At 42.9% G+C, this 21,158-nt stretch overlaps 2 protein-coding genes across 6 annotated transcripts in view; one reads left to right on the forward strand and one right to left on the reverse strand.

The window, feature by feature from the left end:
• Nucleotides 1-6,430: 6,430 nt before the first annotated feature.
• Nucleotides 6,431-16,788, reverse strand: DYDC2 (DPY30 domain containing 2). The gene is made up of 4 exons (XM_067710372.1): nt 16,288-16,788; nt 11,247-11,441; nt 10,780-10,905; nt 6,431-8,017 (listed from the first exon to the last, which is right to left on the reverse strand). Exons 2-4 carry the CDS (start codon nt 11,391-11,393, stop codon nt 7,805-7,807), a joined length of 486 nt encoding a protein of 161 aa, XP_067566473.1. The 5' UTR covers nt 11,394-11,441; nt 16,288-16,788; the 3' UTR covers nt 6,431-7,804.
• Nucleotides 16,789-16,982: 194 nt separating this feature from the next.
• MAT1A (methionine adenosyltransferase 1A) overlaps nt 16,983-21,158 on the forward strand; it is an 81,110-nt gene continuing 76,934 nt past the window's right edge. For 2 of the 5 annotated variants that reach the window (XR_010935913.1, XM_067710371.1), the window contains exons 1-2: nt 16,985-17,152; nt 20,059-20,228. Coding sequence is in view for 3 of the 5 variants with exons in the window: in XM_067710371.1 (XP_067566472.1) it covers nt 20,082-20,228 (147 nt within the window). In the remaining 2 variants the exon portion in view is untranslated. Of the gene's footprint in view, nt 17,153-20,058; nt 20,229-21,158 lie in introns of all 5 variants that reach the window. The other 3 variants (XR_010935912.1, XM_067710370.1, XM_067710368.1) reach the window with 3 other exon arrangements.

A 21,158-nucleotide genomic window follows, 5' to 3' on the forward strand; every position in this document is an offset into this window, starting at 1 on the left:
GCCTCTTGTGGAGCAATTTTTGCCCCGATAACCGGTATCTGTGAACTGTATTTCTCCTGAAATTTTTGATAATTCCATTTCACTTTAGCTAAACTTATCTATGAGTGTAATATTTTTAGACAACATCTTTGGTTGCTATCTTTTTAGTCCTGGAGGTCATCCTTTTTGACAATGGCAACCAACTTTTTTTTTTCTTTTCTAATAATTTCTTTGAGAAATCCCTGGCACTAGGGAGTCAGGATGACTTCTGACCATGGCTTCCAAAAGTCTGCTTTCTGGGAACACTTAATGGGACTTTCTGCCATCTGTGACGTTTGGACTTGCCTTTTGTTGAAAAGCATCAGAAGAAGTTTCTTCTTGACAAATAGAACTCAAACATGAACACAGAAAGACCCAGAGAACTTTCCCTTTAGTAATATGAGACATGCAACAGGGTTCAGAGCTGTTCCTTGAGGAACTGTTGCCGTAAGCATTGAACTCTCTTCATACACATCATAAATTTTAATCCTGTCCAGAAAATCACTCACTAGTTTTTCTTTGCTGACAAGCGTCTTCTTAGAACCACATTTTTAGTTGATTTAAGCCATTTCATTCTCAAATTCTGAAAATATCTGGTTGTGACATCACAGGTTTTGCATTCGTTCCCCCAAAGTCTTTCTTCGTGTTCTCTTTCCAAAGATAGAAAAGTGAGATTTATTCCACCCCACAAGATATTATTCAACCTTTTGAAAAAATTTACAATTTGCATAAAAATATAACAATGATATTACTAGGTACTAGTTATTCAAAAGAATATTTTCACTGGATGGTATTACTCTGTCACTGGGAAGAGCTTTAGTGATGGACTTCATCACTTATGTGGTTATCACAGTGCCCCTAAAGGGTCTAACATGAATTTTTGAAGTATCCTGCTTGGAATTTTAAATGCTTAAGAGAGTTGGTTAATTTTGGCTGATAATCAAGACAATAAAATATGAATGAGTGAGGTTAAATGCTTCCGGATGAAAATGATCATTTGAAAGCTCTTTGAAGATTTGATTTCATCTGAGAGGTAAGAAAAAGACTGTAATTGGGCTTCCCTGGTGGCGCAGTGGTTGAGAGTCCACCCGCCGATGCAGGGGACACGGGTTCGTGCCCCAGTCCGGGAAGATCCCACATGCCACGGAGCGGCTGGGCCCGTGAGCCATGGCCACTGAGCCTGCGCGTCCGGAGCCTGTGCTCCGCAACGGGAGAGGCCACAACAGTGAGAGGCCCGCGTACCGCAAAAAAAAAAAAAAAAAAAGACTGTAGTTGACTTGAAGCAAAATATCCACTGACAGAGGAATTAAAATTCCTTCATTAGAAAGCATTAGGCAGCACCGCCTGGCAGTCAAGTGTGTGGGCTCCTGACAGACAGACCCGAGTGCCACTGCCTTGCTGTCTGACCTTGGGCCAGCCATCAGCTTCCGAACCTAACTTGTTTCCTCATCCATAACATGGGGATTATTCAAGTATCCAACTTGTGGAGTATTGTGAGATGTAAATGAGGGAATGCAATTAAGCACTTAGCATAGTGCCCGGCTCATATTCAACGTCCAACATAAGTCAGACATTATTACTGACAATGAAGATCATGCTTTTAAACTATGTCCCTTTCTTTCTTTAAACATGTGTGGAGGAATGAAACTGAGTGGAAAGTGGGAATTTCCATATTCCCTTTTGAAGGGTATGGAAAGTCTGATGAGCACATACCCTTCGGGGGAAGATGTGCTCCATCCTAGACTCTAGCTCTTTGGGAGACGTCCTGATTTTAAAGTCCCTTCAAAAGCAGACATTATTTTGGGGTGAATTTACTCAGCCCCTTAATTTCCCCCTAAACAAATAAAAGCTGGAAGCCGTTTTGGACTTCTCTCCCACTCACTGTAGATTCCTCTAGGATCCAGCCCTTTCCCTGCACCCTGAGCCTCTCTGGCAGCTCCTCACACACACCCTGCTTATGCTTCAGAGTCTTCACTCCTGTCTTTGTGCCTTTGCACGTGCCCTTCTCCTGCTCTGAAATGCTCTTTGTGGTGTCGTTCACCTGCTTTTGTTTATGCCGTCATGTCCCCCTGCACTGGCCCGTTACTGTGGTCATTGAAGTTTCCCATGCACTCAACACTGAATCCCTTACTGCTTCTGTCCATCACAGCTGCTCTTGATCAATAGACAGGATAAGTGAGGAAAGCTGCCAACCACAAGAACTAGAGGGTGAGGAAAATAAGAGAGTCTTTCTTCAGTTGCTTGTCAATTGCTCAGCAAGAGCAAAGCAAGCCTGGTCAGAGGTGAGACACATAATGTAAGCTTAGAGGGAGAGGCGAGAAAGACTCTAACCGGAGTGAAGGCATTCAGCTCCCTTTAGAAAGAATGTGTGCATCAGAAGGGGCAGCACAAGCGCTGGCAGTGACCTCCAGGCATTGCCGGGTGTCGGAGGGGAGAGGGCTTGGTCATTTCACTTTGCCATTTTCAACCCCTGGGCCAGGCTAGCCCCGGGAAAGCCTGTGAGAGTCTGGTAACCAGTCATGACTTGGTCTGTCCTGGACTGCAGGGTAGAGCCATCTCAGCTGGGAGAGGATGAGGCTTCTGAGCCAAGTGCCCTTAACCCTTTGTTTCTAAGCCTGCTTTTCTGAGGACAGTGCTGGTGAGTGAGCTCAAGCCCTCCCTTTGGAACCAAAATGTTGGGATTTGAACACTGGCTCTCCCACTCCTAGCCACATGGGCTCAGACAGGCTACCTAATGTCTTTGTGCCTCAGTTTCTTCACTGGTAAAATGGGGATAACAACAGTATGTATTTGCAAAACATATATCTGATAAGTGTTTAGTATTCAGAATATACATAAAGAACTTTACTATTTTTCATGTATGACTGGCCGAAAATAAAAGTAAAATAACTAGCTCAGCCTGGAGCCACAACTAAGAAGCCCACCTGCTGCAACTAAGGAGCCCACCTGTTGTAACTAAGACCCAGCACAACCAAAAAAAAAAAAAAAAAAAAAAACTAGCTCAGTGTAGCAAGAGTATAAAGAAATGGCCATTTTCATGTAGGAGTGTAAATTAGTCTAGACTTTCCAGATGACAACTTGGTGAAATTGATTGCAATTAAAAATAAAAGTTTATTTTTTAAATAAATAATAATAAATAAATAAAAGTTAAACTACATTATGGGGATAATTGAGGATGTTTGAAAATAGACTGTACATAAGGTAAGAATTTTACAACTTTTAAAATTTTAAACTTTTAATTTTGAGATAATTATAGATTTATATACAGTTGTATGAAATAATATAGAGAGATCTCATGTACAAAAGGTAACATCTTGCAAAACTATAGACTACTATGATACTGACATTGGTACAATTTACCAGTCTGGTTCAGATTTCCCCTGTTTACCTGTACTTATTTGTATATGTGTGTGTTTAATTCTAAGCAATTTTTTTCAGATATGTAACTTTGTGTATCTATCACCACAATCAAAAGATGAAACAGTTTTATCATCACAAGAATTCCTCTTGTTGCTCTTTTATAACCACATCCATCTCCCTCCTTCCCCAACCCCTGTCCCTAAGCCTTGGCAATCACTAATCTAGTCTGCATCTCTGTAATTTTGTCATTTCAAGAGTGTTATATAAGTGGATTCCTATAGCATGTAAAAACACTTAGCATAATTTCCTTCAGATTCATCCAAGTTGTTCATGTATCAATATTTCATTCCTTTTTACTGCTGAGTAATATTCCACGATATGAATGTACCACAGTTGGTTTAACTATTCACCCACTGAAGAATACTTGGGTTATTTCCAGTTTTTGCCTATTACAAATAAAGCTTTTATAAACACTCACATAAGGTTTATATGTAAACATAAGTTTTAATTTTTCTGGGATATGTGCCCAAGAGTACAATTGCTGGGCTGTATGGCTATTAATTATATGCTTAGTTTCATAAGAAACTGCTAAACGATTTTCCAGAGTAACTGTATCACTTTACATTCCCACCAGCAAAGTGTGAGTGACCTGGTTTCTCCTCATCCTCGCCATTGACATTTGGTATTGTCATTATCTTTTAACTTTAGCCATTATGACATATGTGTAGTAATATCATTGTGATTTTAATTTGCATTTCCCTAATGGCTACTGATGTTGGACATATGTTCATGTGCTTATTTGTCATGTGTCCATCCTCTCTGATGAAATGTCTATTCATTCCTGTCTTTTGCCCCCCAAATGCAAATTTTTTTTTGATTTAGCAATCCATAGATATATCAGTGGAGATTTACTCAGATACGTGTACAAGAAAGTTCACTGTAACAAGTTTTTAGTAATAAAACAACAACAAAAAAGTCAATGTAAAGAACATTGGTAGAGATTGATTAAATTATCACCGCCCAGTGATATAATCCAAAATTGGAGCCAAATAATGTAACAAAGGCAAAAAAGCATGGAATCCTTTAAAGCAGGCAGAGGTTACACTTCCCTCACACAGATTGTGATGTCCAGGAGACAGCAGCTCCCAGATGGAGGACAAACTACCTGGACTTCACCTTCCCACTGAGGGGCTGCAGACCCACCAAGGAGTCCAATAGGTCTTCTACAAAGCTGTTTGCTCTGTGTGGGGTTTTGGGATTCCCTGACCTTTTTCAGCTACTCTGGAAAGCCTGGCTGCATGCCTTCCCACCAGGTGCAAATTAGATGCAATGACCTCAGCACATGCCTGGAGTGCTTTACTAAAGATGGAGCAGGTCAAGGTCACTCAAAGTTTCCCAGGGTTGCCCTCTGTAGTGGAGTCTGGCTCCATTTTTTTTAGTAAATTTATTTATTTATTTATTTTTTGCCTGCGTTGGGTCTTCGTTGCTGCTCGTGGGCTTTCTTTAGTTGCGGCGAGCGGGGGCCTACTCTTTGTTGAGGTGTGCTGGCTTCTCATTGTGGTGGCTTCTCTTGTTGCGGAGCACAGGCTCTAGGCTCGCGGGCTTCAGTAGTTGTGGTTCGCGGGCTCTAGAGCGCAGGCTCAGTAGTTGTGGTGCGTGGGTTTAGTTGCTCCGCGGCCTGTGGGATCTTCCCGGACCAGGGCTCGAACCCGTGTTCCCTGCATTGGCAGGCGGATTCTTGACCACTGTGTCACCAGGGAAATCCCTGGCTCCATTTTTTGATGTTCGACTTCTGACAGCTTTTGGCTTCAACTCTTTCTCTTCTCCTTGTGCCTGGCATCACCGGGCCAGCTGATAAGCTCAGGTGCTCCCAACTTTGGCACAGCAGGAGTTTCAAACCACACAAGCCCCTCCCCATGTATGGTAGCTCCTACCTGGGCCCCTCCCCTCAACACAATATAAACCCCAAGCCCGTCTCCTTTCCTAGCTGTCTTAAGCCATTTTCAAACCTGTTTTGGGAAGCCCGGAAGCCTCATTATGTGAGTAATAAACCTCTTCATGCCTTCTTGCTGTGTGGCCACAACATCCTGAAGGCGTTAAGTCCATGCCTGAGGCCCTTTTCCTATAACCCATAACTGAGATCTAGTCCTATAACCCATCCCTGACCTAGGATTTAATACTTTTTCACTAGGAACCAGTAGGTCTAATCATTTTTACATTTATTTATTTACTTTTATTTTTTTTTAGAAGGAGGCAATTCTTTTTTTTTTTTAATAAATTTATTTATTTATTTTTGGCTGCCTTGTGTCTTAGCTGCTGCACGCGGGCTTTCTCTAGTTGCGGTAAGCGGGGGCTACTCTTCATTGTGGTGCATGGGCTTCTCATTGCGGTGGTTTCTCTTGTTGCAGAACACGGCTCTAAGCGCATGGGCTTCAGTAGTTGTGGCACGTGGGCTCAGTAGTTGTGGTGCACAGGCTTAGTTGCTCTGTGGCATGTGGGATCTTCCTGGACCAGGGCTCGAACCCATGTCCCCTGTGTTGGCAGGCGGATTCTTAACCGCTGTGTCACCAGGGAAGCTCCTGGGTCATATTTTAGATTCCACATATAAGTGATATCATCTGATGTTTGTCTTTCTCTATCTGACTTAACTTCACTTAATCTCTAGGTATGGACCTAGAGATTTATCCAGGGGTATGGGGAGATGGGAGCTTTCCAAGTGGAGAGAAGAGAAAGTAAAAGTTCTGAGATTGAACCATGCTTGGCATGTTTGAAGAACAGGAGGTTGGCATAGCTGGCATGGAGAGAACGATACGGAGAGTAAAAAAGTGATGGGGAATCACTCTTATAGTCTGGTAGGTCATGGTAGGGGCCTTAAATGTTTCTGTGACTGAGATGGGAAGCTGCTCATTAGACATGATCTGACTTAATGTTTCACCAAGATCATCCTGACTTTAATGTTGAGGATAGACTAGAAAGGTCAAGGGCAGAACAAGGGTGTTCAGTTAACAGGCTATTGTAATAATTTAGGCAAAAGATGATTGTGGCTTATGCATTCAAGTGGTTGAATTCTGTCTTTATTTTAAATGGAAAGCCAACAGACCAGATTTAGGGCTAACAAAAAAGAGTAGAGCCAAGGATGGCACCAAAAGTTTTGACTGAGCAGATTTAAAAAAATGGTAGAAACCAATTCAGGGAGGATATAAAGGATTCCATTTGGATCGCAGTTGATCCTTGAACAACATGGCTTCAAACAGCCCAGGTCCACTCACATGAGGATACTTTTCAATAGTAAATACTACAGTACTATACAGTCAGTGGTTGGTTGAATCCCAGGGTATGGAGGAACCTCAGGTATGGATGGCCAACTATAAGTTATATGTGGATTGAGCTCTGTGTTGTTCAAGCGTCAACTGTAGTTAGGTTTGAGATGTCCATTGGTTATCCAAGGAGAAATGTCAAACAGGGAGTCAAGTTCAAGGAAATTCTGATTAAAGATATAAATCTCAAGCCATCAGCATATAGATGATATTTGCATGAATACAGATAGAAAATAATTGAAAAAAAAGTCAAACTCCTAACTTTTACTGTCACTGGAGCTGTTTCAAAAATAAGGACATGTATAAACACTCCAAGAGGCCTGATTGCAAAATTCAGCTAGAGTTAAGATATGAACACATGAGATGGATGTGTTTTCACTGTCTAGTCTCCAAAAAAAAATGATAAAGCAAAAGGAAAAAGTCTCATCAGTTTAGTTCCTTATTATTATTTTTTTAATAACTATTTTATTTATTTAGTTAGGCTGTGTTGGGTCTTCATTGCTGTGCGTGGGCTTTCTCTAGTTGTGGCGAATGGGAGCTACTCTTTGTTGCGGTGCGTGGGCTTCTCATTGTCGTGGCTTCTCTTGTTGCAGAGGATGGGCTCTTGGCACACGGGCTTCAGTAGCTGTGGCATGTGGGCTCAGCAGTTGTGACACACGGGCTCTAGAGCGCAGGCTCAGTAGTTGTGACGCACAGGCTTAGTTGCTCCACGGCATGTGGGATCTTCCTGGACCAGGGCTTGAACCCATGTCCCCCGCATTAGCAGGAGGATTTTTAACCACTGCGCCACCAGGGAGGCCCTGGTTACTTATTTTAAATCCTTATTATGAGTTATTTTATCCTATAAGTAGTTCAAATCTTCACATGATTAAGGGGTTTTCATGGCTGTCAGGACAGGACTTGGGCTGGAGAGTCCCTGCAGACATCTCCTTCCACAGCCTCTCATATCTTGGTTTAATCCACATAGTTAATCATCTTCAAGTAAGAGCTCTTCTAGCTGGCCGTCTTCTCAGCTTGCAGCTTTGAGAGAAGCATCACTAGAATCATCCACCTTCTATAACCTAGGGAGGAGATGTGGAGCTAGGATGCATTTCAGGAGCAATTTCATGCTAAAAAGCCTGGTAATTTATGTCTTGTGAAGTTTCAATGTTCCAGTCAACCTGGACAGATGGCTCTGAAGAAGGAGTCTGTTGAGGCATTCCTGGAATCATACTGGAAATTCCTGGCAGGGATTCCTGCTTCAAGGCTTCCTTCTCAAGGGGTTTTGTGTTCTCCTGCATGAACACGGTCTTCTTTGTGGAACTCGCTACAGATATCAGTGGCTAAATAGAAAACAGAAGAGAAAACAGTCATTAGCAGAGACTAAACATACTGGGCGTGGCAAGAATACAATATTGCCATTTTCATGCCCAAGACTGAACAAAACTGAAAAAGACCTAATCCAGCAAAGCATGAAACAAATCTAATTGGATCAAGATAACTCACCAATAATGTAACTGCCTGACAGAACAAAATTCAACACCTTTTAAAGGAACACTACACAATCTAGATGCCCCATGAAGTATCATCTACAATGTTTAGCATACAAGTAATAATTACTAGACATGTGAAGAAGTAGGAAAATGTGAACCATAATCCAGAGAAAAAGTATTTAATAGAAAGAGACCTCAAAATGACAAAGACGATGAGACTGGCAGACAAGAACTTAAAACAGTGATTATAAATATTTTTTAAAATTGAAAGGAGAAAAATGGCCATAATGAGTGAAAAGATAGGGTATATCAGCAGAGAAAATGGAAATCATAGAAAGGAACCAGACAAATTCTAGAATTGAGAAAATATCTGAAATGAAAAAAATTCATTGAATTCCTAAATAGGATTGGACATTGCAGGAGAACGGATCAGTTAGCTTGAAGACAGATCAATGGAAAGTATCCAAACTGGAGCACAGAGGAAAAAAGATGGAAAAAACGAATGCAGTCTCAGTGACCTATGAGATGATAGCAAGCATCCATGTAACTGCAGTCCCTGGTGAGGTAGGAAGATTGGAGCTTGAGCTCTACTGGCCATCTCTACCCCATCTTTGTCCATTTTCCACTCAACAGTGGACCCTGTGGGGCACTGCAGCGAGGTCTGTGGAGTACTTGCCCACATGATCTCTAAGACCTTCTAACTCCAAAGTGCTATGAATCTATGCAGCAAATCTATGTATTATTTCCATAAAAATTTATTTCTAAAACACCTGTATGGCCCAGATCTTTATATCAAAGGGATTGCTTTCAGACTTAGAAACAGAATAATGGTTTACTTACTCAAAGCTGCCTCTGCTTAATGAAGAGAAATCACTACAAGGGCAACTTCTGCCAGCTTTCTTCTAGGTCTGACTCAAATGTTGTCTCCTCTGTGAGTCCCTTCTTGATTCCCATAATTAAGTATGATCTCTACCACACATAGTGCTGTTTCTACTCCCCTTTGGACACATCCACCGGACCAGCAGTATTCAATCTGGGGTACTAAAAGCAATGATGGTTTTAAGATATTAAGGAAAATCTTGCAAAGCTTTTAGTATAGGCGTAAAAGCCCATCAGCTAAATCAGCAGGCCTGCTGAAATCCTGTGCAACCTATCCTGGGGCTATCTCAGATAAGTTTTAAAGCTCTGGTGATGAAATCTAAAGATGACAGTAGCAAGGAATAATTTGCTATTCACCTTGAGCCAACAAGAAACCAGAAGTTAGAATCTCATCTTATTTGATGTACCTCCACCTCTTTGCCCTTTATCTAGCTCTTTCAATTTATACTAGGAGAGCAACTTGCTCTTGGAAGATATGGCTCTCCCTTGCCAGTAAGCAATAAGCTTTGTTTTACATCACTGTCGGGTTCCCTTTATTTCCTTCTAACAAAGGGAATCGATTTCCATAACCACAATTTGCCCATGAATTCTTTTCTAAAGCTGAGAACTTGCACATAGTGCAGGCATCAGGCTGGCTCTCATTTCTCAACTTCCCTTACAATCGCTGATTGTCTCATACTTGGCAAAAGAAGAGCAAACCTTTTACTCATCCGAATCTTGCTAAGAAATACTGCTTCAGGGTATAAAATCTCCTGAGTGTAACACAAAGGGACAATTAGAAAGGTTGATGTGAACAAAGTGTTCTTTAATAAAGGCATCATAAAACCAGGGTAGAGTTTTGGGAGTCTTTCCCTGCCTTATATATTTATATTTCTATTAACAGTGAAGCATGGTGTTAGAAAAGGATTAGAGTGGGCAGCAAGGTGACGATGACAACTTTTGCTTAATGATCTCAATTCTATCATCTCCCAACAACTGTTCCAAGAATGAACTGTTCCTGAGGGAGAGTTGGTTCAACTACTATTTTCAGACTGTAGTAGGAAACTATCTTTCTTTTGATTTATTTATAAAACATCCAGACTTAAAAATATAAATCTATTATGAGGAAATCTGAGAATATTGATATAAATGTACATAAGCTTAATATTTTCATGTCTTCATCAAAGGTGGCTTTGAAACTAGCAAAAGCTAGTAAATTGTATAGGACTACATTAAAGATTTTCATGCACAGGACAGAGTGATAGTTAAAAAGATGCCAGATATCAAGTTCAATAAGTGAATGACCGCTATTAGAGCAACACAGAGGAGACATCTGTGGCTTGATACATGAACAGCATATATTAAATTAAATATTTAAGTAAATAGTATATAATAAATTAAATAATATACCTGAAGTATATACTAGAAACCATATTTGGTTTCTGAAAAATATTGAGCAATGTTTGAAAAGGATTCAAAGGATCTTGTATAGAAATATATGTTCCAAGTGACACATTAGATTTTTCTTAAAATCTGATTTTTTAAACCAGTAACATGTAATTTATTCCCTGACATCGTAAGTGGAATTGCCTTTAAGCATTTTCTTTATTCATTACAAGGATTTTATTGACAAGGATTGTCAATAAGATTGATTTACATACAAACATATGAACATGGAGGAAAAAGTAGGTTTTGGGAGCCTCAGGGCACTGTGCACTAGGGTTGAGCTGTCTTGCAGGTTTCCTGGTACCCACCACGGGATGACGCTTTTCACACTTCTGTTGAATCTCACACTCTTCTTGCATCAGCATTTCTGTCACTCTGGTTTCTTTGAGGCTATTTTCATATTCTTCTTGCAGTTGGATCTTCTCTTGCCTATCCTGGGGCGATATGACAGAGTAGAATAAGGTCAGTCCTCGGAAGCAGGGACCCTCCCAGGACAGGCCCCGGGCCCTTGAGCCCTCCTGACTTTGCTCCTGTAACTAACTAGCTTCAACCTGCTAGTATCTCCAAACCCACCAACCCCACAACTCCTCTGAGTTGGATTCTCTCTTCAGCCCCCAGACTCCCTATACTTCAGGGATATCTGGGCCTAAGCCATCCTCAAAAGTGGAATAAACCATGACACTCCCCAGGCCAGCTCCAGCGTGGTGCCTTGGATTTCAAATTCCTCTGGGAAAGCTGAAAGCCCTCCCCAAGTCGACCCTGTGCGCACACACACCTTTTCTTTTGCCATCGCCGTTTTCTTGTAATGATAAAGCCAGTGAGCCAGGTACTCTATGGGGTCACTGGGCTGAACCTTTGCCACTTCTGCCAGCGCCTGAGCCAGGCAATTTCCAAAGCACCTCTTCAGGTATTCGCTTTCCATCCTGGTGGGTTTAGAAAACGTCAAGCAGGGTCACACTATTTCACAAATCTAATTGGACATAAAAAATAGACACATTCTAACCAACGCAGGTTCATTTCAGGACAAATATGAGATGTTTCTGGAGCCCATCCTTCCCCAAAGAACCAATAAATACATAAGTACTTGCCAATAGCTCTTACATTCAAATGGACATTTTTCTAAAGCTCTCCAGCTCTCCCAGGTCAGTAAATAGGTCCCGGGGCTCATCAGGCCTGAGAGGAGCTTGGTGGATTGGTGCTTAAAAGAGGCTAAGGCCTCCACTACACGACTCTACCCTTGACTAGGGAGGAAATAACTGAGCAGGCAGGAGGGCCCAGGAGGGGCTCTGAGCACCCAGCAAGCTGCACTATTGTGAGGTTGGGAGCTACAGTCATCTCTGACATAGATAAGACAGGCTTATCTATTTCACAACGGACCATTGAGAAGCCCTGAGGAGGAGAGGGACGGAGAATGCCCAGCACTGTAGCTAGAAAATATTCCATTTTCTATTGCTTAAGCAAGAAACTACTTTAGGTTGAGTTGAGCCCCTGGATTTACTCTTAATCAGATGTCAAGAATTGGAGGGAATGAAGCCTGAGTTAAACCATAAGTTAGGAGTGGAGGTGTAGTGTAGCAGTAGGAATGTAGAATTTGAGATCAGACAGACCAAGTTCCAGTCCTGGCTCTGCTTTTTATTAGCTGTGTGATCTTCAGCAACTTACTAAGTCTCTCTGAGCCTCAGTTTCCTGATCTGTGGAACAGAATAACAAAAATATGTATCTCATAACTGTGAGGATTAAAAGAGATGATAAATCCATGTGAAGCACATAGCCTGGCGTGCAGTACATGTTTAATAAATATTAGCTGTTACAGTGGAAGATTGTGACATGAAATGGCCTGGCACCCAGCCTATGCCTGAACATCTCTATGCTCCTGAAGCTGACATATTTTAACTCCAAAAGAGCTAATAATAAAGTAAATAATAAAGGCTTAGATCAATTCCTAACATTTTCTGGAGGCATTTTTCAGTTTAAGAAGGGAAAGATAAGTAGATAGATAGATACGAATACAGAAAAAAAAATTCCCAGCTCCTTCCACTGCAAACGCCTAGAAGCAAAAACACCTCAGTAGCAACGAACACACAGAATTTGCTTTTTTAAAAAAATTGAGGCATAGTTGATTTACAATGTTGTGTTAATTTCTGATGTATGGCAAAGTGATTCAGTTATACATATATATATGTATTCTTCTTTATGTTCTTTTCCATTATGGTTTATCACAGGATATTGAATATAGTTCCCTGTGCTATACAGTAGGACCTTGTTGTTTATCCATTCTATATATAACAGTTTGCATCTGCTAACCCCAAACTCCCAATCCATCCCTTCCCCACAGAACTTGCTTTTATTTATTTATTTTTAACATCTTTATTGGAGTACAATTGCTTTACAATGGTGTGTTACTTTCTGCTGTATAACAAAGTGAATCAGCTATACATATACATATATCCCCATATCTCCTCCCTCTTGCGTCTCCCTCCCACCCTCCCTATCCCACCCCTCCAGGTGGTCACAAAGCACGAGCTGATCTCCCTGTGCTATGTGGCTGCTTCCCACAAGCTATCTATTTTACGTTTGGTAGTGTATATATGTCCATGCCACTCTCTCACTTCATCCCAGCTTACCCTTCCCCCTCCCCGTGTCCTCAAGTCCATTCTCTACGTCTGCGTCTTTATTCCTGTCCTGCACCTAGGTTCTTCAGAACCTTTTTTTTTTTAGATTCCATATATGTGTGTTAGCATACGGTATTTGTTTTTCTCTTTCTGACTTCCTTCACTCTGTATGACAGTCTCTAGGTCCATCCACCTCACTGCAAATAACTCAATTTCGTTCTTTTATGGCTGAGTAAAATTCCATTAGAATTTGCTTTTAAATAGGCTTCACCACTTAAAAAGAATCAAGGTTCCTTGGAGAAATGACTAATTCCAAGATCAGGGCAGGAAATGTCTAATAACCCTGGAATGTTTTGTTGTCCCAGAAAGGAAATGCTAAAAAATAAAATGGTTGGGGACACAGGAGCCAGCTTGAAGGGGCTGCTACTGGCCAAACCTGGTGCAATTTGGCCACCAGAATTAATAATGACTGTAATGGATTATAACCAATTGAATAAAATAAGAATCCATGAGTCCATGTAGGAATAAACAAGTGAATGGGAGAGCAGGTAAGTTCTTTCTTAAAGTAGAATGCCAACTAATAAATGTGGAAAGAATAATGCAGTTAAAGAAACATTTTGAAACCATCATAATATAACTGAAGCAGCTATCAATGAGCACTAAAACTTGGTGAATATTTGACAAGGAATAGGATATTTATATATATTCTCAAAGTTTCTCCCCACAAATTATGGATTAATTCCAAAGTAAACATGGAAACTTTACAGTGGTGAAACCTGGCCGACACAACGTTAACCAATTGATCAAAGTAAACATCACCAGTAAAGGGACAAAATAACATCATGTGTCTCCTGATGCGATGCACTGCTTAGAAGGACATAATACATTTCTGTAGATTCCTGCTCCAAATGCAAAACTAGAATCTGATTGAGGAAACATCAAACAAAGCCAAACTGAGAGACAGTCTACAACTGGCCTGTACTCTTAAAAATGTCAAGATCATGAAAGACAAAAAAAGATGAGGCCAGGAGTTCCCTGGTGGCCTAGTGGTTAGTAGTCGGTGCTGTGCTGTCCCTGCTGTGGCCTGGGTTTGATCCCTGGTCGGGGAACTGAGATCTGCAAGCTGTGCGGTGTGGCCAAAATATTAAAAAAATAATAATAAAAATAAAAAAAGATGAGGCCCCAGTCCAGATCAAAGGAGCCTAAACAGCCATCACAACTACATGCAACACATGATCCTGGGTTGGATCTGGACCAGAAAATAGAATTCTGTAAAGGACGTTGTTGGAAATACCGAATGTGAATTGTAGATTACATAATAGAATTGTATCAGGGGTAAAATTCCTGGTTTTGGTAATTGAAATATGAGTAAGTAAGAAAATGTCCTTGTCCTTAGAAAATACACAGTGTGGTAGGGCTGAATAATGACTTTCCAAAGTGTCCACATCCTAATACCTGGAACCTATGAAATATGTTACCTTATATGGCAAAGGGGACTTTGCAGATGTGATTAAATTAAGCATTTTGCTTGGGGGAAATTTTACTGGATTATCCGGGTAGGCACAATGTAATCCCAGGGGTCTTTATAAGAGGGACACAGTAAAGTCAGACAGGGTAGAAGGAGATGTGGTGATGGAAGCAGGGGGAGAAAAGGTGATGTGATTCAGGGCCACGAGCCAAGGAGTGTGGGTAGCCTCCAGAAGCTGGAAAAGTTAAGGAAATAGATTCTCTCCTAAAGCCTCCAGAAGGAGCCAGCCCTGCTGATACTTTGGTTTTAGCCCTGTAAGATTCATCTTCGATTTCAAACTTCAAAAACTGTAAGATCATAAATGAGTGTTTAAAGTCACTACGTTTGGGGTAATGGTGGAGGGTGGGGATGGGATGTGTGGTGGCTCCTTCTACCAATCTGGGGCCCACCTGAACCAATGCACCTGAATAAACTGTCTTCCACACCCCTTCTACTCAAAGTGTGGTCCACTGTCAGCAGCACTGCTTCAACTGGAGGTTGTTGAAATGCAGATTCTCAGGTCCCACCTCAGACTTACAGATTGAGAGTCTGCATTTTAACAAAATCCCCAGGTGACACACAGTTACAGATGTCCTCTGCCTTTATCACAGTAGAACTGCCCTTCCCAGAGGGCGGAATCACCAACTCTGCATTCCCAGGAAGCGTCTTCACTGCCTGGTCCTTGGTGGCTGCCACACTGCAGTAGGTGTGGCAAACCCTTTCTGGAGAGAGCATCTGCACATTTTCAACACTGGTCTCAACAAAATACACTGACCTGACCGTCACTAAGACTTGATGTGAAAACAGCAGAGCCAGAAAAAAACAGCCACCATGTGAAGCCTGGAGAGGGAGGAACCAAAGGGGTGCATTTTATAGCCCACTCCCCACCAAATCAAGCCACACTCACCAGTGAGGAGGGGGCTATTTTTCAGTTTCCCAGGGCTCCTCTGAGGGTCTGCTTATACTGGACCTCCTTGCTCATGGCCCTGCATTCAGTAAGCGGGGTGCTAAGTATAGGGATTGTCTTTGTTCACACCACATCCTTAGTGCTGGGCACTCAGTACTTGCTCAGCAAATATTTCTTGACTTAAGCAGTGAGGGCTCTGATGTTTGCGGGCCCAGGCAAGAGCTCATGCTCCCTTCCATTTGTCAGTGCCCACACTGGCACTTACTAAGTACCTCAACTAATGGTTAACGAGGCATCTCCTGCCCAGCACTGCCCCACATAAATTGAAACAGACCATGGGAAATGCTAGTTGAGGACTGTGCACAAACCACTAGCCCAGGGAAGACCGCAAATGGCAAAGGCTAGAAGGCTTCCTGGAGGTGGGGGTACCTGTGCTTGTTCTGAAAGGAATGCCAACTAAAGAATGTCCCCAGCCAGCTGGCTACACCAGGCTCAAGTCATTAGCCACTGCAGTTGTTGAGTCACTAACACACCCTGGAAGGAGTTCAGGGTGGAGATCAGGAATGTGGAACTCTGCTCTCTGGGAAAATTGACAGAACAGACCTTCAAATAGAAATTTCCAGGAGAAAATTTTATAAACCCAATTTCTTCCATCTTCACATACTTAGAAAAGCACTAAAATAATTAAGCTATCTGTGCCTGGTGGCTAGCAGTGACCTTTTACCTAGATATGTTTGATTGCAGGTATTCCTTCTCCAAAAATCACATACATGCTGACCTCCCCCCTTACCTCTTCCAAGCAGAAGCAGTTTCTCAGAGTTGTCAGAGCAGCTGTCTCCAGGGCTAGAGTCCTCAGTTAAGTCCCCAAATAAAACTGAACTCACAGCTCTCAGATGTGCGATTTTTTTCAGTGGACAGGAACCAGGCAGAAGTCACCAGCAAATGCAAAGGTGCTAAGCTGGGAAAATACCAGGCTGCTCAGGTAGCTAGTCTTCTCTGGCGTAAGGCTGTGGGGCTTCACCTATAGGTAGTCTCTGCCCTTTCTCTCTCCCAGTATGCGCCCACCTGCCGGCCCCGCTCGCTCGATTCCCCTTTTCGGCAGCCCGTCCTCACAGCCTCTAGGTTGCACGTCCCTGTTCACCTACCCAGGTGCTCCCTGCTCTCCATCCTGCACCTTGCACACCTCGCGCGCACCCGCTCTCAACTGCTCGTCCTACCCCGCCCCGCTCCGCCCGCCTCTGCTCTTTGCAGCACATCCTCTTCCGGACCCCGCCTCCGATCAACCCCTGTCCGCGCGCCCCCCCGCCCCCGAACCCCGCCGGGCGCAGTCCGCTCAGCTCTCCGCGGGCGCCCCTTCCTCTCTGCCCCCGGCCGTCTCCCGCACCTGGAGCGCGCACGCTCGTTGCCTAGCGACGGGACGCGACTAGCGGGTAGGTAGGCGCATGCGTCAGCCGCCTGCGTTTAGAACGCAGGCGCCGTCTTGGAAGAACGGCTTCCGGTGCTGGGCTGGCTTCCGGCGGACGGAGGCGGTTTTGACCGTTGGACCTTGCGAGTGGTGTAGGGCTCAGGCGACGTCCAGGCTCCAGAGGCGAGAGAGGGTTAGCTCAGCGCCGGACTCCGTGGGCACCTCTGCGGCTGGGTCCTCCTCCTCGGTGGTGAGCGGCGACGCGCCATTTGGGAGGGGCAGGGGAGGCGGGCACCCTTCCGCCGACCCGGGATGGAAAACCAGCCGAAGCGCTCGGAATCCAGGGTTGCCAGATAAAATTAGGCGTACCCAGTTAAATCTGAATTTCACAGATTTTGTGCTTTTTAGCACAAATATAGTATAATACAAAATTAGTCATTGTTTATCTGAAATTTAAATTTAACTGGGCATCCTGTATTTTTATTTGCAAAACTGGCAGCCCTACCTGATCCCTTCCTTTGGTACTCGGCCGGCTTTCTCCCAAGCATGAGCGAGGAACCGCCTTCTATTTCTTCTGACAGCTTCTCCAGGCTTGAGGCAGCTGTTTCTGTGGGAAGGGGTTTCTTATGTATGAGCCAAGAAGCCTGTTGCTGTGTATGAAAAATAATATTCCTTACAACAGGCTTTTGAGATGGGTATTGTCGCTGTTTCATGGGCAGGAAACAAACCAAGCGAGGTAACGAGTTTCATCTGGGTTCCGCTGTTAACGAGATGCAGCCTGCGTAGGTTTGAGACCAATCCTACTTGGGAGGTTTCTCCTTACGGACCACGGTACCCTTCCCATGTGTTTGTTATCTTTCTGGATTAACAGCAGGAATCTGTTCCCTTTTTAATTGTTACTATTTCAAATGACATTGAGATTTGTCTTTAGAGTATTATCCCATTGAATTAGTACGATGAGGATACCGTGTTCCATACTCAGTTGTAATGATTCTTTTCTCTGTGTGGTTAAGGCACACAGCTTGATAAGGAATTAGGTTCGTTTGTGCCGGTTTTTAGTTTGCTTTTATGACTAAATTTATGTATACACACATACACATTCCTTTCCCCACTGCTGTTGCTAATACAAAAGACTATACACAAGTTCTTCATCTTGCTTTTTTTCACTTCACATTGTGTTCTAGAGATCACTCCCAATTTTGGAGATCTTCCTCATTCTCTTTTTATTTGCACAATAATTCATTGTGTAGCTGTATCTCATTAATCCTTTAATGATGAACATTTGGATGGGGGTCCCAATTTGGCTCTCCTTAGTAATAGTGCAAAACAACCCTGTGCATATATCATTGCATATTTTTGCAAGATAGGATCCCAGGAGTGAGATTGATCAGTCAAAGGGTAAATACATACGTAATTTTCTAGATATTTACAAATTTTTCTGCATGGGGTTCTGCCGTTTTGTACTCTACCACCATCATATGAGAGAGAGTAGTATTGGGGTCTATGGATGAAACTCAGGAGGTCATTGTTTCTGAAACTTTGTGCAGAATGTTAGGTGGATTTGTCCAGGGACAGGTCTAGACACTGGCAGTCTGTCCCCTATAATTGCTCATGCCTGACATGTAAGGTACTCAATATATATTTGTTGAATAATGAGTACATTTCATCAGATTCTCAGAGGAGTCTGGATTCCATAAGGGTAATTCGAAGGTGATCAGTTTTTTCAAAGCACCTTAAATAGAGTAGTTACTGCATTTCCCTCTCCCTCTCCCTCTCCCTCTCCCTCTCCCTCTCCCTCCCCCTCCCCCTCCCCCCCTCCCCCTCCCCTCCCCTCCCCCTCCCCTCCCCCTCCCTCCCCCTCCCCCCCTCCCCCCTCCCCCCCTCCCCCCTCCCCCCCTCCCCCTCCCCTCCCCCTCCCCTCCCCCTCCCCCCTCCCCTCCCCCTCCCCCCTCCCCCCTCCCCCCTCCCCTCCCCCTCCCCCCTCCCCCCTCCCCCCTCCCCCCTCCCCCCTCCCCCTCCCCCTCTCCCTCCCTCCCTCCCATCTCTCTCTCTCTGTCTGATCTGAGATTCCTGTCCATATTTGTAAATAAACTGGGACATTACTGAGAGAGTGGAGAAACTCATTCACTTGCCACCATGGAGAGCAAGCTGTGTCCACGCTGTGATTGAAACACACTTTTTGAGGAGCTAGAGAAGTTTGTCCTCTAGCAGGAGGACAGACATGTGCATACACAAATAATGCTCAGATAGTGTGAAAAGTACTGTGTGAGCTGCTTGGGGAAGGAGGAACGTCTTCGTGTTGCCTGGGAGACGGTTGTATTAGCCACAGCGGTGAGGAATTGGAGATGATTGATACCTTGCAAATGAGGAGATATTTTCCAAGCTGAGAGTGAGGGGGCCATCATGTGCAAAGTCATGGAGATGGAAACATGCAAGGTGTGAGCAGCAGAATGGCAGGATGTTCTGTGTAGTTAGAGCCCAGAACATGTTAGAGGCAGAAACTATATCGAGAGGTGAGCCTGGAAACAGAATTGGGGCCAAAGCATGAGGAGCTTCATAGGCTGTTCTTTGAAGGTTGAATTTTTTATTCTTTGGCCTTGAGATACTTGGATTTTTAAAAAATTTGAGGTGGTCTATTGTGATATTTTCTAGAAACGACTCTCATGGCTTGGGAGGAGCATCTCAGTAAGTCACTTAGGGTAATGACTCTGGAATCAAGAGTTGGGTATGAATCCCTCTTCATCATACACCACCTGTGTGATTCTGGGCTGTTCACGTATGCTCTTTGGGCCTGGGCGACCTCATCTGCACAGTGGGGCTAATGATACCACGTTCAGGTATGTTGTAAGGATTTAGTAAGACATGCATCGCTTGCCATATAGTCGTTTCACCATCAATAATGACAGTAACCCTTTTCTGACACTTGGACTCCAGGGTCCTTCAGGTTTTTGAAACTATTTTAGTTGTAGTGACTTCTGTGGAGGCTTTTTGGACACTGCTAGAAGTGTCCTGGAGCCAGCTTGCTTGTGCCATCCCTGATGGCAGGTGCCCATGACTGGTGACAGGATGTAATGCTTTGTTGGCCTCACTGAACTCTACTTCGATTGTGCCTTCATTGAAAATTTCCTGCTCTAATGCAAAATGTTCATCTTTTAGAGGTTTTTATTTAGCAGTTAGAAATGGAGTCGGCATATCTTCAAAAGAATCTTGGGACATGTCTAACTCAAGGTCTTGCAGAAGTGGCAAGGATGCGCCCAGTGGATCCAATAGAATACTTAGCATTGTGGATTTACAATTATAAGAACAATGTGACCATGGAGCAACAAGTAAGTATGGATCTTCTTTTTTTTTTAATTTATTTTTTATTGAAGTATAGTTGATTTACAATGTTATGTTAGTTTCAGGTCTACAGCAAAGTGATCAGTTATGCATATATATGTGTGTGTGTGTGTGTATATATATATACACACACACACATATATTTTTTTCAGATTCTTTTTCCATATAGGTTATTACAAAATATTCAGTATAGTTCCCTGCACTGTACAGTAGGTCCTTGTTGTTTATCTATTTTATATATAGTAGTGTATATATGTTACTCCCAAATTCCTGATTTATCTCTCTCCTCCCAGCCTTTCCCTTTTGGTAACCGTAAGTTTGTTTTCTAAGTCTGTGAGTCTGTTTCTGTTTTGTTAATAATTTCATTTGGATCATTTTTTAGATTCCACATATAACTGATATCATATAATATTTGTCTTTCTCTGTCTGACTTATTTCACTTAATATGATAATCTCTAGGTCCATCCATGTTGCTACAAATGGCATTATTTCATTCATTTTTATGGCTGAGTAGTATTCCATTGTATATATGTACCACATCTTCTTTATCCATTCATCTGTCAGTGGACATTTAGGTTGCTTCCATGTCTTGGCTATTGTAAGTAGTGCTGCAGTGAACATTGGGGTGCATGTAGCTTTTCAAATTATAGTTTTCTCCGGATATATGCCCAGGAGTGGGATAGAAGGATCATATGCACTCTATTTTTAGTTTTTTTTAAGAAACCTCCACACTGTTCTCCATAGTGACTGTACCAATTTATATTCCCACCAACAGTGTAGGAGGGTTCCCTTTCCTCCACACCTTCTCCAGCATTTATTATTTGTAGACTTTCTGACTGGTGTGAGGTGATACCTCATAGTTTTGATTTGCATTTCTCTAGTAATTAGTGATGCTGAGCATCTTTTCATGTGCCTTT

Source organism: Pseudorca crassidens, chromosome 16 (assembly GCF_039906515.1).
Source record: "Pseudorca crassidens isolate mPseCra1 chromosome 16, mPseCra1.hap1, whole genome shotgun sequence".
NCBI classification, from domain to species: Eukaryota; Metazoa; Chordata; class Mammalia; order Artiodactyla; family Delphinidae; genus Pseudorca; species Pseudorca crassidens.